Source organism: Coturnix japonica, chromosome 15, assembly GCF_001577835.2.
Source record: "Coturnix japonica isolate 7356 chromosome 15, Coturnix japonica 2.1, whole genome shotgun sequence".
Classification (NCBI taxonomy): Eukaryota; Metazoa; Chordata; class Aves; order Galliformes; family Phasianidae; genus Coturnix; species Coturnix japonica.
The window spans coordinates 2,274,606-2,290,370 of NC_029530.1; the positions used below are offsets into that span (position 1 = coordinate 2,274,606).

A 15,765-nucleotide genomic window follows, 5' to 3' on the forward strand; every position below is an offset into this window, starting at 1 on the left:
GGGGAGCTCAAATCTGAAAGGGAAGTAGCAGTTCAGACCAGCCAGGGCTTTAACACCAGATTAAATGCTTTCACATGAGCACTTCTGTTTGGGAGCTCCCAGCCAGCCTTTTGTCAAGCCAATTTACTTTGCATTGTACTTTGGCTTCAAAAGGTACCTTAAAACATATCGAGCAGCATTTTTCTTTCCATGCTGGCTTAGGTTTTCTTGGGAAGAATTCATGAACATGGGACGGGCACTGCTCTGAGCTGGAGGGAATGCACTGTGGTGGCAAAGTCTTATCCCCCATACAGTTGGCCTGAAAGCAGCACTGTGTGGGAACCCACCGAGAATCCCGTCCTGGAACTCCTGCTATTTCAAAAGGCTGAAGGAAGCTCCAAAGGGGATTATCAATTATTAATTTCCCCATTAGCAGCAACAGACGGCTACAAGTCTGGCGGTTTCTCTGGATAGAAGGAGCTGCCTATTTCCACACCGGGGTTTTGCTGAGGAGGGGCCCGAGCCAGACGGCTGCTATGCCTCAGGGAGGACATGTGGGATCTGACTGGGCAGGATGGACGAGGACAACATGGGCACAGCCACACAACAGACCAGCAATAGCAGCTCCCACCCTCCTGCTTCATCAGCTGCAACTTGGGCAGTGTGGGCAAGAACACCAAAATGGGGGGGGGGGGGGGGCCAACACCCTGGCTCTTCCCATGGCACATCCTTATGATTCAAATAAGAAGCTGCCACAAAGGCGAGGGCCCTGCCCCAAACAAAGAGCTGCTTGGGGCGGTGAGGGGGGCACAGCCTCCACGGATGAATGCAAATGCCTCCATCCCCTGGGAGCAACTTCTCTGGGACAACACAGAGCGGCATTGTGAACGGGAGGCCGTGCTCATACGCAAGCCCCCAGGAATGCCCAGTGCACCCCAGCTGGAGGAACTGGGGGTTGGGACAGACCCTCGGCATCACCTCAACGACATGGGTGGGATAAAGAGGCTCCTGCTCATCTTCCTGCACCCACACTCTTGCAACCAGACTGAAGATCCCCCAGCACTCCCTTGTTCTCTGATGGCTGGTGATACCACCACCACCTCCACATGCAGTGCAACCCCGGGACAGTGCATTTCTATAGGGCACAGTGTGCTCAGCTCTGGGCACAGACTCACACACAGCTCCCCATTGTACAGGTGCTGGACCTGTAGCACAGCTAGAATAGCCCAAGTTTACCATTAAGCTCATTTTCCAGCCTGCAGGTCTCCAGGTCAGCACCTTCTGTGTACAGATTCCACCTCGTCAGCTCTTATGAAAAATAGAAGCTGAAGGCAGCCCTCCCTCTGGACGTGGTTCAAAGCCCAGGGAAGGCAGAGCTCTCATTGCTTGTTACTGCCAACGTCTGTAAAGCTTTTGCTACCCAGGCCCCGGAGACCCAATTCAAAGGGCTGGGAATTGATGCCATTTGTGAGCACTTGGTGCAGTGTGAGGAGGGCTTGGGGGTTTGTTCTGGGAAAGGCAGTGGTGCAAGAGGCAAAGTGGTAAAACTCAACCCAACAAACTAAAATTCAAGGAAAACATTCAAATCAGGCTCCATTCCATCTGCTATTTTACGCTCTTTGTTAGAGCAGCTAATGGACAACAATAAAAACATTAATAATCAAGCCAGATTTATAAACTGGGCAGCCCATTCCGCTGGTAATGAAATCTGGAGAATCACTCAATATGATATTGCTTTGGGCAGCACTCTACCAAAAGCTGCCTTTGAATTATGGCCCTCTTTCCTTCTGCTGAACTTTAATTTGGCCCAGCACCACAACAGCATGCAGCAGGAGCTGTGAGCACACAGCACGGCCCTGCGTGGCAGTGGGGGGGGGAAGTGGGACGTGGGAGCTGTGCTGACATTGTGCTCCATTTACTGCGGAGAACTGCTGGATATGATTTTCAAAGGTTAACAGAGCATTCTATTGCCATGGTTTCATGCTTCCTAGTTTTCAAATATTTGCTTGGAATGCATCACAGATCTTTAATTTCTTAGTTGCTTCATAAGGCGGATGTCAAATAATCATTCTTAAAGCACTCGCTTACCCCACACTGCTATTTTCCTGACGAACACCTCCGACAATACCTGGCATTTTCCGCTCCCTGCTGCTCACTGCAGGGCACGAGCATGAACCTGCTTTCCAGCCAGTCCCTTCCTATTCCCAGCCGTGCTGCCACAAGCCCACGAGATAGATTTGCCCCACAAGCACGCCCAGGGGAGGGGGAACTGTCTGCTCATCACTCAGCCCACAGCAAGCTTGGTGCTAATGGCACAGCTCTCTGTGAACCCACGGCCACCACACTCCTTGCACCTCTTGTTTGCAAGCTCCCACGGCTCTCCAGCACAGCTTGGAGCTGCTGCTGCTCCAACCCAGCCCAGGACAGAAAGCACCTCAGTGCCAAAGGGCTGCCCACCATTGCTAATAAGCCCCCTTGGGTGTCAGCACTTAACCTGTAAGAGCTGTGTGCAGCCCGCACGGTACCAAGGGTAAAGGCAGGTCAAAGCCCAAGTTTGAGTCAAATGGGTTGGGGCAGAACACACCAATTCACGCTCTGTTTACATTAAATATTAAGCCAAGCTTTAACATTTGGTTACAGAGGAACAGAAACGCGCCGTACTGATGCAGATGTGCCTCATTTTCCCCCACATTTCCTATTCTGACAGAACATCGTAGGGGCTCAGGCAGGGCTGGGAAGCAGCTCCTGGAGCACACGCTCGGTGCTGGCAGCATCCTGGTGCACTGCTCTATGTGAGCCCGTCGTTAGGTAACCCCGCCGTGCTGCAAGCTGCTCCTCCTTCCCAGCACTGTGAAATCTGCTGAATTTCAGAGAATGTCCCCAGAGTGGCAGCTCCAGTCCTGGAACCGCTCAGATGGCCACGCACAGCAAAGCTGCTTCCTGACGGGTGGCTTTGGTGTGGCTGTGGGGTTCTCTCTGGGCTCAGGTCTCCTCTTTGCCATCAGCTGCCAGAAAGTTTTCCTCCTCCCAGAGCGAAGCCTCCATCTCTCCCTATAGAGCTGACACCACGACCCGATAGGGGCACAATCTGACCCTCACCGCCCACTGACAGCTCCCACTGCAAATAGGGCGAAGAACCGGGACCACCAACCACCCGAGCTGTGCAAAGCACCTCAAAACAGCCCCTACCGCTGTGTGTGCCCCATCCCTACGGATGGCTTTTATCCCAAACGTGCCATTTCATCCGCAGGCTGACAGCCCCTGCGAGACGCCCGCCTTTACCCAGCGCCATCCACGAGCGGACGCTGCTGGGGCCGTCGACCCGCGGCCGCCGGGTGGGGGAAGTTGGGCCACCGGGTGTCGGGGAGCGACGGCAGCAGGGGGGGGGACACGGTGCGTACGGGGGCTCCGCAGAGCCGGAGAGAAGGGAAGGACACCGGGCAGGGGCTGCGGGGCGCTGGGGGGCTGCACCCTGCAGAGGGCGCGGGGAGGGGAGGATGCGAAGGGACGCGCCGCAAGGAGGGTACGGGGAACGGGAGGGTACACGGCACCGGCCGAAGGAGGAGGGGGTACGGAGCGACGGAACGCGTCCAGAACCGAGGGAACAGGCGACGGGCGGAGGGGAGCGGGGCGAAGCGGAGAAAAGCGGGGGCCGCGGGTCACTCACAACTCCCCGGCTGATGTCGTCCGCTGCGGGGGTGGGCGCCGCGGGCGCTTCCTGCCACGCCAGGCACAGGGCGAGCACGAGGAGCATCTCCCGGCGGCGGGCGCGGTGCCGACCGGCGGGGCTCAGCATCCCCCCGCACCCAGAGCCGCCCCGCGCCGCCCGCCCCGGCAGGGCCCGGCCCCGGCCCCGCGCTGGGCTCCGCCGGACCGACGGGATCCACGCAGCATCCGAGCTCCCACCCCGGAGCTGCGGCCGCCGCCGGGGGGGGTCGGGTCGGAGGGCTCCGGGGGCTCCTCTCCGCTCAGCGCCGCTCCGCGCCTCCGGGAAGCTCCGCGTTTACATCGCCCCGCTGCGACCCGCGGAGCGGGCAACTCGCTGCGGGAGCGGAGCGGAGCGATGCACGGCGGCTGCCGCTGCCAAACGGGGCCGCCGCCGCTCCGGCCATGCACCTCTGCGGGCGGCGGCGGAGCAACCCCGGCGGCGGGAGGAGGAGGAGGAAGGAGGAGGAGGAAGGAGGATGTTAATGAGGCGGGCGGGGCCTGATCTCCGCTTGAGGGGGTGGGGGGCAGCGCCGTCTGGTCGTGGTGCTGTGCAGCACCGGCGGCGGGGAGACGCGGCTCCGTGCAGCGCTTCTGTCTGAGCCGCAAGTCTCGGTTCTGCGAAGGAGCGGCCCCAACTGCCAGCGACTCGAGGTGCAGCCCCGTAGCCGCGGTCGGTGCGGGGTTGTTCGCATCGGGAGAGCCCCGCACTGGGACGGGGCAGATGGTGCAGCCACCCCGACGGCCCCGCTGATGCCATCTCAGGGGCAAACACAACCAGGACGTCGCAGCTGCGTCCCCTCCTCCCTATTAACGCGTTATTATACTCCACAGCTTTGGAAATCGCATCGAAAGTTGCTTTCGAAAGGAGCTTGTAAATGTACTTTCTTTCTTTCCTTCTTTCTTTTTAAATATAGAAATAGAAATGGTAAACAACGGACTCTCTCTCCCTCTCACAGAGCGACTCCATCCCTCTGTGCTGCAGTTCACCACGCCAGCCTGGTCCCTGTGCTGGCCGAGCAGAACCACTGCTGTGCATCACTGCACAGCAAACCCCATAGCACAGCCTGGTCCTATAGCAAGCCCTATAGCACAGCAGGGCCTTACAGCAGCCAAGTGACCTCTGCTCCCATTCCCCACGCTTCTGGAAGATGACACATATTCCACTCCAACTTTTAATTCCGTTTTGCAGCCAAAGGCAACAAAAGGATAAAGGATCATTGTGGACAGCCCTGGAGCTCCTGGACCAGAGATAAACATCGAGCCCATTCCATCTGGAAGAGTTTTGCTCTTAACTCCAAGGGCTCAGCCCTTCAGGGCAAGTGTTACCATTTTATCTTCACCTGTGGGGTCATCCCTTCCCACAGCCCTACACCACACACAAGGCTTCTCACTTCCCATCAGTTGGGTGCACGAAGCAGATCGGCAGCAGAACAAAGGGAAGGACGCTGCTCCACGGTGAATGGCATTTAATCCTCTTAGTTTTCTCAAGTTTTCTCTTGCAACTCTTTTCCCATGGCCATTTCTCACATGTCCAAGTCCCTGCTGACATCATGCTAACCCAGTTATGATGCTAAAAGCACATCTCTTTTGGAGAAGGTGGGAGCTATGCACCACTTAACGAGGCAAATGTAATAGGCACCAATGACTCCTTATGTCTGCAGAGTTAGGAAAAGAATGGGTTCCAATGGGAACACAGCACTGTGGATGTTCTCTCCCTTTAGATTTCAGAGAGTAGGAAGCGACCCCAGTGGCAGAAGTTGAGTGCAAGAGCAGCACAGGGGTAGAGAGAGCACTCATGCCACTCATTGCATAGGTGAGTTCTGAATGGGATTTATTAAAGGAAAGAGCAGCGGGATGATTTCAATTCTGTTAAGCTTGGCTTCCAAAATGCATTCTTTATGCTTCGTTTGTTGCAAATGAATGACTCAGTGAAAGCGACGTTTCAGCGTATTATAGCCAAAATATTTGCTTTGCACAACAACAAAATAAGAGATAACTGCAATCATCTGTAAGCAGGAACAAGGAAATGGACAGGCACAGCAGGCAGACAGTTCCACAGGTATCACAGAGAACAGCTGTCTTAGTGCAAAACTTCAACACAGAACAAGAAACACCAGGAAAATGGGTTTGCATGTTTGCCTCCATCTAATTTGCCCAGACTTGGATGGCACTGTTGGTGTTTGGAACATCTGCAGCTACACCACATCTGTTCCCTTCCCACACTCAGATCACACACCTGAACTATTTCCACCTTCCTGCACCAAGATGGTGAGTGAGAATTTAAGACGTTATTATCTCCCGACTGCATACACGACGTGCGAGATGAAGATTTTCCTCTTGGTGTATTCGGGATAATTAGCATGTATGACAACATTCAGACGATTTAATTTCCCAATTACGCAGCTACACTGGAAATATCCTTTGCATTAAGTATGCAGCATTTCTTATCAGTCGATATCCTACAACTTCTTTGCTGTCACATCACCGCAGGTGCTCATATTTGGCAAGGTGAGAAATAATGGTATTCTGCCCTACCATTGAGCTCCCTATGGCAGCAGGTCCACACTGTGCCCAGGGCTGTGCTCCATAGAGTGAGGACATGCAGGGTGTGATCATGCTGTTCTCCTGGAAGTTTTGGTAGCTGCAGGGAAAATCTGTTGTTGGAATCCCATTTAGTTGCATGTAATTAGTTTCACCCTGAAGCTGCTTATTTGCTTGCCTACTTTTAGGAGCGATGGGTGAACAACAACAAAATCAATCATATTTCCGAGACCGATAGTGGGCACACAGTCATACATTTGTTAACGTATGAACTCTGTGAGTAAAAATGGAGCAGAATGGAGCATTTACAGCTGGTTGGAGTGCATTCAGCGTTTTTCTTGCTTCCTTGTTTTCTAGTTGGAAGAAAACCCCCAGGCTACCAGCATTTCCTCAGCAGCTTCCACAAAAGGAGGGCAGCCAAGGCAGGAGCAGTGGGGAGGCTGCTCTTCCTCCTGCCCAGCCCTGATGTGTGCTGAGCTTTTGGTTCTCCACACAACCGCAGAGAGGCACAAAATGTTGCCAGCGTCTCAGACATGGAATGGGTTGGAGAGGACCTCAATGACACCCATGTGTCAGCCCCAGCAGCAGGACACAGCAGCACCAGCTACATCCCCTTGGCCTCATCCCATCGAGCCCCCTTGGCCCCTCGTTCAGCACAGCCCCAGCACTGCAGATCTCCCCACATAAGACCCAAGCAACATGCCCTCCTGGCTTCCCACTGCTCTTGGGGCCTTTTATCTGCTGCTGCAGGTACGTGTATACATGCTGTTAGAGGTCTTCCTGCAGGCTTATCACTTTGACCATCTCTCCGTGCCTCCCACCGAGCTCTCTGCTGAGTTCTGTTTATCAAATCAAACAAACTCTTTCTCTTTATTTCAAAGGCTTTCCCAGACAGTTCTGCCTTGTCTTTTATCACCCATTTAGCAGTGGGAAATGGGCTTCTGCTGTCATGGCACACACCTCTCCTCCCTCTCAAGGCTCCCACACATCCTCACTGTCCCACGCTGCCCATCTGCACAGGGACTTTTGCAGTTTCTCAGCTCACAGCCACCAAGCAGACAGGAGCACATCACACAGCAGTTGTGTGCTCTCACAACATGGCATTGCAGGCAGCGACACCCATGAATTACAGCAGACAAACATTCTCCAGGCTCAGCTGCACCCCAGTGCAGCACAACTCAGTCCTTGTGCTGGTGGGGGCAGAAGAACCAGGCTGCCCTATGAGATCATCTTTGCACCACCACGTTGCCAGCCCTGCTGTCCTTGCCTTTTAGTAACAGCAGCATCACTTCACGCAGCCTTCTTTAAGCAATGAGAAATCCCGAGGCTAATTAACCAGATGTAGAACGCAGACACTTTACTCAAAACCAACAAATCTGAAAGGCCACAGACTAGCATTTAATAGAGTGCTGCAGTGGAAATGTACCAATTTTAACACTACTTAAGCACAGCAGATTGTCCTTCAGCTCAGAAAAATCACGGAACTCTTTGACCTGCTTTTATAATGCCTAAATAAGTGTTGGTGCTTTCTGTCAGTCACGAAGATGGCAGATTATGTGACACACATCAATGCCACAGACCGGTGATGCACACGTGTACACTGCAGCCCTGCAGCGTGGGATGGATGGGACGTGGCTCATCAATGAAGCACAGCTGTAAATCCTCCAACATACAACATAGGAGCTGCCTACTTTCTCTCAGCCAGCTGGGCGTGCTGGTGTGGTCAGCAAGGCTCCCAACATGATGCTCGCCATCACTGCATTGCAAAGGGCTGCAAGGAGCTTGAATATTCAAACTCAACATTTCCTTCATTAAGTAAAAAATAACCAAAACCTTTGAGATGTGCCACAGCCATTAGTTTGGATTTAGACCCAAGGATAGTTTGGAGCCAGTGGTGCAGATGCTGGGATTTTCTTGCTATAAACAATTCATCTCTCGGAAATACATCGGCCTCAAAGCTCACACAGCCCTTAGCAGAGCAGAGCACAGCCCAAAGACAGAAGCCAGGGCTGCTCAGTTTCCCTATTAATGCCCTAAAGTGAAAACCTTGCACCTCTCAAGCAAAGCAACTCCAACACATCCAACCCAGACAGACCAACCCTTGCAGGGCTTCCCTCTGCAGCTTCTTAGCAAGGCTGTGACCAAAGAAAGCACAGCCCACCCAGTCTGTCCTCCCTGCTGACAACTTGCCAGATAACAAATCCTCCCTATGAACTCTGCTCCTGATGGCAAAACTCATTTTATTTTTAAGACCCACACAGGCATTTTGCCTTTGTGGTTATTCTTACCAATGGAAAAGTTAGCACTGAGGTCAAAAGCAAACAGCTTTTGTTGGAAGAGGAAGGCTCCCCTGTTGAAAAGACAAAGTACAGACCCAGGGGGTGTCCACCTGCTCTTCGTGAACCTGGGTTCATGAAGGATGAAGAGCAGAAGCCCCATTGAGATGCAGAGGATTGAGGATCTGGATGTCAGAAGCAGGTGAAACAAACAGTAGTGTAATTTACGGAGTAACTTTGGGAAGTTAATTATTTCTCAGGATTCAACTTCAATGACTCCTGCACACTCCCTGGATCCTCAGCAACCAGCTATGTCACGTAGCATTAAAAGCTGCAGCAGACAGCCCAGCATCAGATGTGGGGGGAGAAAGAAAATAAGAAAACAAAAAAATAGAGTCCCCAAAGGTTTCCCTTTACCAAAAACAAACAGATGCAATAGCGGAGCACTTTGGAAATAAATTGCTCACGAACCTTCTGGCTTGAAGCTACCACTAAATCTTCTTGTTTGCAATGATGCCCAGGTATATATGGCAGAAATCTCAGTGCTCTATTAAAGGCCTTAGAGAAAAGTCTCCCTGCTTCACAGAAAAGCTCTTATTTACCCCCTTGTGTCCTCAGAATAACAGATTACCACAGCTCCTGGCAATCACACACAGCTCAGCTTTGTGTCCACACTGCAGAATAAAGTCCATTACATAGATTGCAAAGCTGCTACATAAACCAAACTTTTATTATGGTGGTTATAGCGGCAAAACGTCCAAAGGGACGCTTTATGTACAACCTCTCTCCGTGCTTAATCAAAATACAACCAAATGCCTTTTTAAAAAAGAAAAAAAACAAAACCACCCAAACCTTCACTAGAGAAATGCTTTATTATTTTTAAATCACCCAATACTTCACCACTAATTCCCTGCGCTATTAAAGCTTGAACAAGGAGACCAAGGTCTGGCTCCTGCAAATCCTCCATCAATTGAGTTTGGGGTTTTTAAAGCCTCCACACCGGGCAACTCAGACCCAAATCCTTTGCATTAAAGCCATCACAGGACAGGTGCCAGCAGGCAGGAGGCTCAGAACACCCCGCTCTGCTCATTGCTGACCCTGTGGTATCCCCTGGAGCAGGCAGCACAACAGAAGGTGGGCATTGCTGCAACCTGAGCATTCCACGCCCGCCCCAGCCCCCCAGCAGCCACCCACCTGTAAGAAGGGCTGGGGCCAGCACCTTGTTTGCCAGGGGTTCCCTAAGAAGGATGTGGTCAGAGCATAAGGTGTGGGGTTTGCTACAACCAGCCTCTGGGGGTACGAAGCGGGCTGCATCCCTCTGCCAAGCTGTTCCTACTGAGAGAATTTATGTAGTATTTCCTCAGCCTTCAGGGAAAAAAATAAATACTATCTGGAATATAAGGGACCTGTGGAGGCCACGATTTGAAATTCATCACACCATCGTACCTCCTGCTCCAGAGACATGCCTAAGGACAGATACTTCAGAATGTATGAAAGTATTTTCCAACTTCGCCTCATCCTGCATGTCTGGTTTGCTCTGATACTTGCTTCAAGAGAAGAGCATCACAGGGGTTGCTGCGGATGTTTGAAAGGGAGAAAAGAGCCCTTTGGTGCTCAGGGAGGGAGCAGCCCTTCAGAGGAGGAGAGGCACAGCGCTGTGTTAATGAGGAGTCAGATGGATAAAGGGTTTTAACTGTAGAAGCGAGCAATAATAATAATAATAATAATAAATGTTGCTCACAATAAGCAGAGAAATTAAGACAGTTTCTTGTTTCCCCACAGCTCCCTTTAAATAATCCTGCCAAAACATTTTTCCTTCATTCTGAGGCTTAGAGGACAGCCAAGAAGATTTAACTGTTAAATAGAGCCATTTATCCCAAAGGTTGTAGTAAAATACATATAATTTTAGCAGCAATTACCTTTGGGCAGCAAAGGGAGAGCTGCTGAATGTGCCATTAGCAGAGATTGCAGGGAGGGCGAGAGGAGAGTGGGGAAAGGGCTCCGCTGTTTGTCCCCCCAGCAGGACACAGCCCTGCAGAGCAGACTGAGGGTGAGCCCTTCCACCACGGTTGTGTGACACAACAAGGGGAGGGATGTGGCTTAACACTAAAACTGGAGACTTAGATGGGATATAGGGAAGGGCAGAGAGGTGCTGGTGCCACATCCCTGCAGGCATGGTCAGGTTATCCCATGGCACACAGCTCCCCATGCTCACAGGTTAAGGGAGCCCCTCATCAGCCCAGGAAGACCCCAGCACACAGCCATAACACGGACTTCTCAGCTAAAGAACAACCAACAATAAAACCAACTTTGGAGCATTCAGAAACCCTTTGTCAGAAGTTTTCGCTTACCTGAAAGAGTTAGATGCTACGCAAGCTTCTTTCACTTCATGTATTCATACACACATACAAATCCATCAGCTTTCTGCAGAGCACGACTCCACGCTTCACAAAACAAAACTCTTTCTACTCCAGAAGTGCGAAACCACTTCTTCCTTTCCACCTCCCCATCACTTTTCCAGAGATCACACATCACACTTACCTGTACCTCTGCTGCTTCCTCAGACACAGTCTGTCTCTCTCCAGGCCACATCTCTGTGTCCCTTCCCCTGCCAACCATGGGGCAATGCAGTGATAGCACCGACCCAAGCAATGCACACAGCCAGGTGTGGCTGCAGCACATGGGCACCCAGCTGCGAAGGGCCAGGAGGCTGATGCTTCGTTAGAACACCTGCTGAAGGCTTTATAGAGATGTAAAAGGGCACTGCTTTCTTCCCTACCAAAAGTACAGCTTTGTTGTTTAATAATGTGAGCAGGGCTCTCAGCTGTGTGCTCAGCAGCTCACCTTGCAAACATGGTGCTAAAATCAGATCTCTCTCCTGGGATGTGTCCTCCCTGCACAGAGGAAGGGGGGGTCAGGGCTGCTGCTGTGTTCTGCAAGCGGAGAATTCAGCAGCATCCCACACCTCCTGTGTCAATACATTTGTGTTAATCAACACACCTGGGCCTGAGCACGACTTTACAGCTCCTCTTTAACTGTTTGGCTTTTCCAATGCTTTCATACTAAGGGAGACCAGAAACATCTCCCACATGGGGGGAGGTTGTTGGGTGCAGCCCTGTCCATTGGGTGCAGTGGCAGAGGGGATTGCAGGGTGTCCAAAGACAACACCAGCACCACTGAGAATGGGGGATGTGTCCAAGGATTGCTCAGTTGGGGCTGGCAGCCTCCTGTGCTCCATCCCAGGGAAATGGCCCTGAGCACAGTCATGGGCACAGCTCCTGGTTCAGCTCCTGGTACTGAGGGCTTGGGTTAAATCACATGTTTTGAGTTGCAATGTGTAAAAAGAGCTGGAGAAAATGAATCACGGGGAGATGATAGGGTGAGAAATCAGCTCAATAAAACCAACTGCCCCGGGGGCTTCCTGCACGTAAAAGGAGTTGAAGTATTGCTGCGTGGATGGGAAACGATGACTTGCAAGATAAATGCCAGAGAAACTTGGTTTAAACTCAGAAAACTACCAAAAGCAATGGGAAAGCTGGTGCAGAATGCTTCAGCACCCTGGCCCTGCTGCCAAGGTGTGTCCCCACCTCTTCTCAGGGGTTCTGCTGCTGCTGTGAGGCTTATGTGGTGTATGTGCTTGCTCTTACAGTACTGAACACAACTGAAATCCACACTGCGTGCTGTTGTAATGCAGCAGAGCCGAGCTGATGGGTAATCTGCTGCTGAGCCATCCTCAGAGCGGGCACACCAGACTGATCCCCCAAAGGTGAAAGGCCGAATTAAGAGACTTGAAAGTAAACTGCAAATCCTGTGTGAACAGGCTCTGTTTGATGAGACTTTTGGGTTCTCCAGGGACAAAGCTCATTTAATTGTGTAGCCGCTGTGGGGCTCTTTGCTGCCCAATGTGTTTTATCAGCTTAGCACACGCTGGGAAGGGCTCAGGGGGTGTTTGGTTTTAAGGAGCTGCGTTTTGCAGTGTCTCAGCCCTGCTCCCATGCACAGCTGGGATGTCACCCAGCAATGGCACTGCTGACAGGACAGCGTGGTGGCCCAGGTGGTGACAACAACCAGATGCTGATCTTGGAGGTTTGGCCCTGGTTTAACAGCTCCCGCAGCGCCCCGGGGACATCTACACTCAGCAGCTTGTGTTTTATGACTGTTCCTGCAAAGCAAAGGAGAATCTTGTGCATACAACCATCCCACTGAGGGCTCTTCTGAGCTGCAGTGCCCAGCAGTATCGCTCTTTGTTTTGGCCACCTGCATTCCCCTAATGGCTGCTGGGCCCAACCATGTACTGCTGTGACCAGGAGCAGACTGCAGAGTATTTTGGAGGAGAGCTGACCCTCCTCAACACCTCATCCTTTCAGTTCGTGTGCTAACAGCATGCACTGTCACAGCTTTATTTTTAAATGGCCTTTCCCTTTATCACTGGAAAAAATTTCTTCCCATTGACCTGAACAGCACTAGCAAAGTCAAGTGGAATATATATATTCTTTCCTACTCACTGAACATAGTCATTGTTAATCTGAGCATGTTAAAACCAAAAGGGACAGGACCTGGGAGGTGGTTAACGTCAACACGATGGGAGCAAAGGAGAAGGGGTGAGGACCGAGCTTGTCAAAAGCAGAATTAGGAGTTTAAAATGGAAATGAAGTGACTGTCTGGGACGCGTGGCGTCCACCTGTATCTCAGAGGATGTGGCCGTGGCACAAAGACTCGGGGCTGAGAAGAGAAGGGAAGCAGTGGCCTTGTGGCACTGACAGCTGCACGCACAGCAAGGAGACACGTGGGAAACTGTGGGAGATCCAGAGCCAGAGCCAGCAAGAGCAGCTCGCACAGCACTGCTAACACACGGCTGCCAGCTCACTGGGAGAATGTTTCATAGCCACGCTGAGAGCAGCAAGCCAAGGCAACAGATACTCAGAGACTCTTTTTGAATGTAACATCCTTTTCTTTTAAGCCAGACTTTGCATAAGTTCAAGGTCTGGGGGAAAACATTTCTTTTCAATAAACCATGACTTATTTTGGTCAGGTTGGCATTAATAAATAGCAATTATCTGTGCAAATGCTAATTTGCATAAACAGCACTTGAAGGTCAGTCGGTAGCACCACAGTGTCATATACAGATGGAAGGAGCAGCAGCCCTGCATTCAGATCTCAGGCTGCTGTGGATGCCCACAGCTCCCTGCCAGGGTGATGCTGCCTGAAGAGGGCTGGAAATGATCCCACAGTTCCCCATGTCCTGGAAGTGCTCCCTGAAGGTCTCCCTTTCCAAGAGGAGTTTCCCCTCCTTAGCACAGCAGCATTGAAAATCTCTTATCAAACCCAGTGCCAGAACAGTGGCCTGCAATAAACCTGCCTGGGCTTTCTCAGCATTAGATGTGATTTGAAACCACACATCTCCGTATTCCCTCTGCCTAAAAGCACTGCTCAGGTGCTCCAGCATAAAGATGCCACATCCCTGGGGGTGACACACAGGGGAATCTCCTCGCCACTCGTTTCATGCTGCACATTGCTTTAGCAAAGTGTTTCTGGTAAAGAGCAACCCATAAGGACAGCAACCCATAAGGACAGCAACCCATAAGGAGAGCAACCCATAAGGATTCTTTTGCCTTTCTTTGGCTTTAAAAGCTTTTGTTGGTTTAATTGGAAATGCCCCTCGACATGAAATACACTCAGAGCAACCCAAAAGCTTTTCTTCCAATCAATTAAAACAACAGGAGGAGAAGAGCCCTTGAAGGTGTGAAGGGGGAAATCAATGTGAGTGATATCCTGGTTACTCAGGTAATGCACACACCCTAAATATGTGTAAAGGGGTCTTTGGGACAACATCCACTTTCAGCCTGGAGCAGCAGCAGAAAGCCAAGAGGAGGAGCTGCAGTGTGCAACAAGCAGATATGGCACCTGTTAAACTACAGGAGAGAGGGCAAATGGACTTTTCATGCTGAGCTGCGTTTGTGTGTTGGGATGATTTTTAACACAGAAAATTCCAATTCTAACTGTGAATTTCATCTGAAGCAGAAAAGAAGAAAAAAAAAAGGATGAAAGTACTAAATCACACCAATCCATCAGGTTCTGTCAGAACTGAAAACATGTGTTCCTCATTCACACAGTGCAGGGCAGAGCGCAGCCTCCTGCTGAACTGTTTGGATGATCTTTAAGTGCAGCACAATACATCCTGGGGGGAGCCTGCCAGGTAAGCCTGGGAGGTGGGGAGGAAGAGAAGGGAAATGTACACATGCTTCAGTGTGATTCCACGCAGCCCAAACTCAGCAAAGACGGTTGTTTATTAGCAATACACTCTCACCTAAAAGCTAATTAGAACTGTATTGCCAAACTTAGGGGCTGAGGATGGCAAAGGTGAAGCTTAATGAAGATTTAATTACTGGAATAATAACAGAGCATTTTGGTTTGGGTGCCCTCGGCAATAATAGGAGCTGCAGAGGCACCTCTGCTCCGGAGACAGCAGTGACGTTCAGCAGAAATAATGGAGCAATGCAAGGAACAGCAGCATTCAGGAGTCCCCAGCAGATGACGTTTTTGCACAGAATCATCAGCAGTGCAGAAGAGTGAGGCTGCTCCACACACACCGAGCGATCATTACTCTGCTGCCCGTGTTTTTTCAGCTCAGAAATCCAAAGTGCCCTCATTTCTGGGAGTGATGAGCCGAGCTTCATTTTGGCTATAATGGCCGCTCAGAGCATTAGTACCAGCACCTCCTCTCTGAAAATGTGTGTTACCGGTCTATAGAAAATTCCCATTAAGATAAAAATCATTATTAAAATGTTTTAACAAATTGGGACACAGCTATTTTAATGAAAATGGATGCATTTTCATTAGTAAGAGAAATATTTGCTTTTTCCTAGGTGCATCACGGCAGCAGCTTCAGTGACTTTGTGACCCCTGTGCTGAGCAACACTTTCTAACTGGAAACAGCATCAGCAACGCCCAGCACATCTGAAAACTTGATTTCTCTTTAAGGCATTGCTAATCACAGCTACGAAGGCCATAGTCACAGTAGATAAGACCCATTCCATCAAGAGGCAGCATTAATTAATTGAATTATAATTAACTTGGGGTTCGACTGAACATGAAAATGACAGGTCTGACACTAGACTTCTATCATTAAAAAGAAGATCAAAAAAATAGTATCAGCTGTCTACATGAAAGTGAAAACAGGAGAGTCCATTGCCTGTGCTGCATGCTGAGCACTCCTGCTGCCCAAACCCACTGCCCTGGTGTTGGGTGTTTGTTGGGTGCT

General features: G+C 50.9%; 1 protein-coding gene across 1 annotated transcript in view; it reads right to left on the bottom strand.

Annotated features, from left to right (window-relative positions):
• The window catches only part of MMP17 (matrix metallopeptidase 17), a 41,366-nt gene extending 37,227 nt beyond the window's left edge, over positions 1-4,139 (bottom strand). Inside the window, exon 1 of the mRNA XM_015877647.2 lies at positions 3,647-4,139. Coding sequence (XP_015733133.1) covers positions 3,647-3,775 — 129 coding nt within the window. The 5' untranslated portion in view covers positions 3,776-4,139. The remainder of the gene's footprint in view (positions 1-3,646) is intronic.
• Between the last annotated feature and the right edge of the window lie 11,626 nt (positions 4,140-15,765).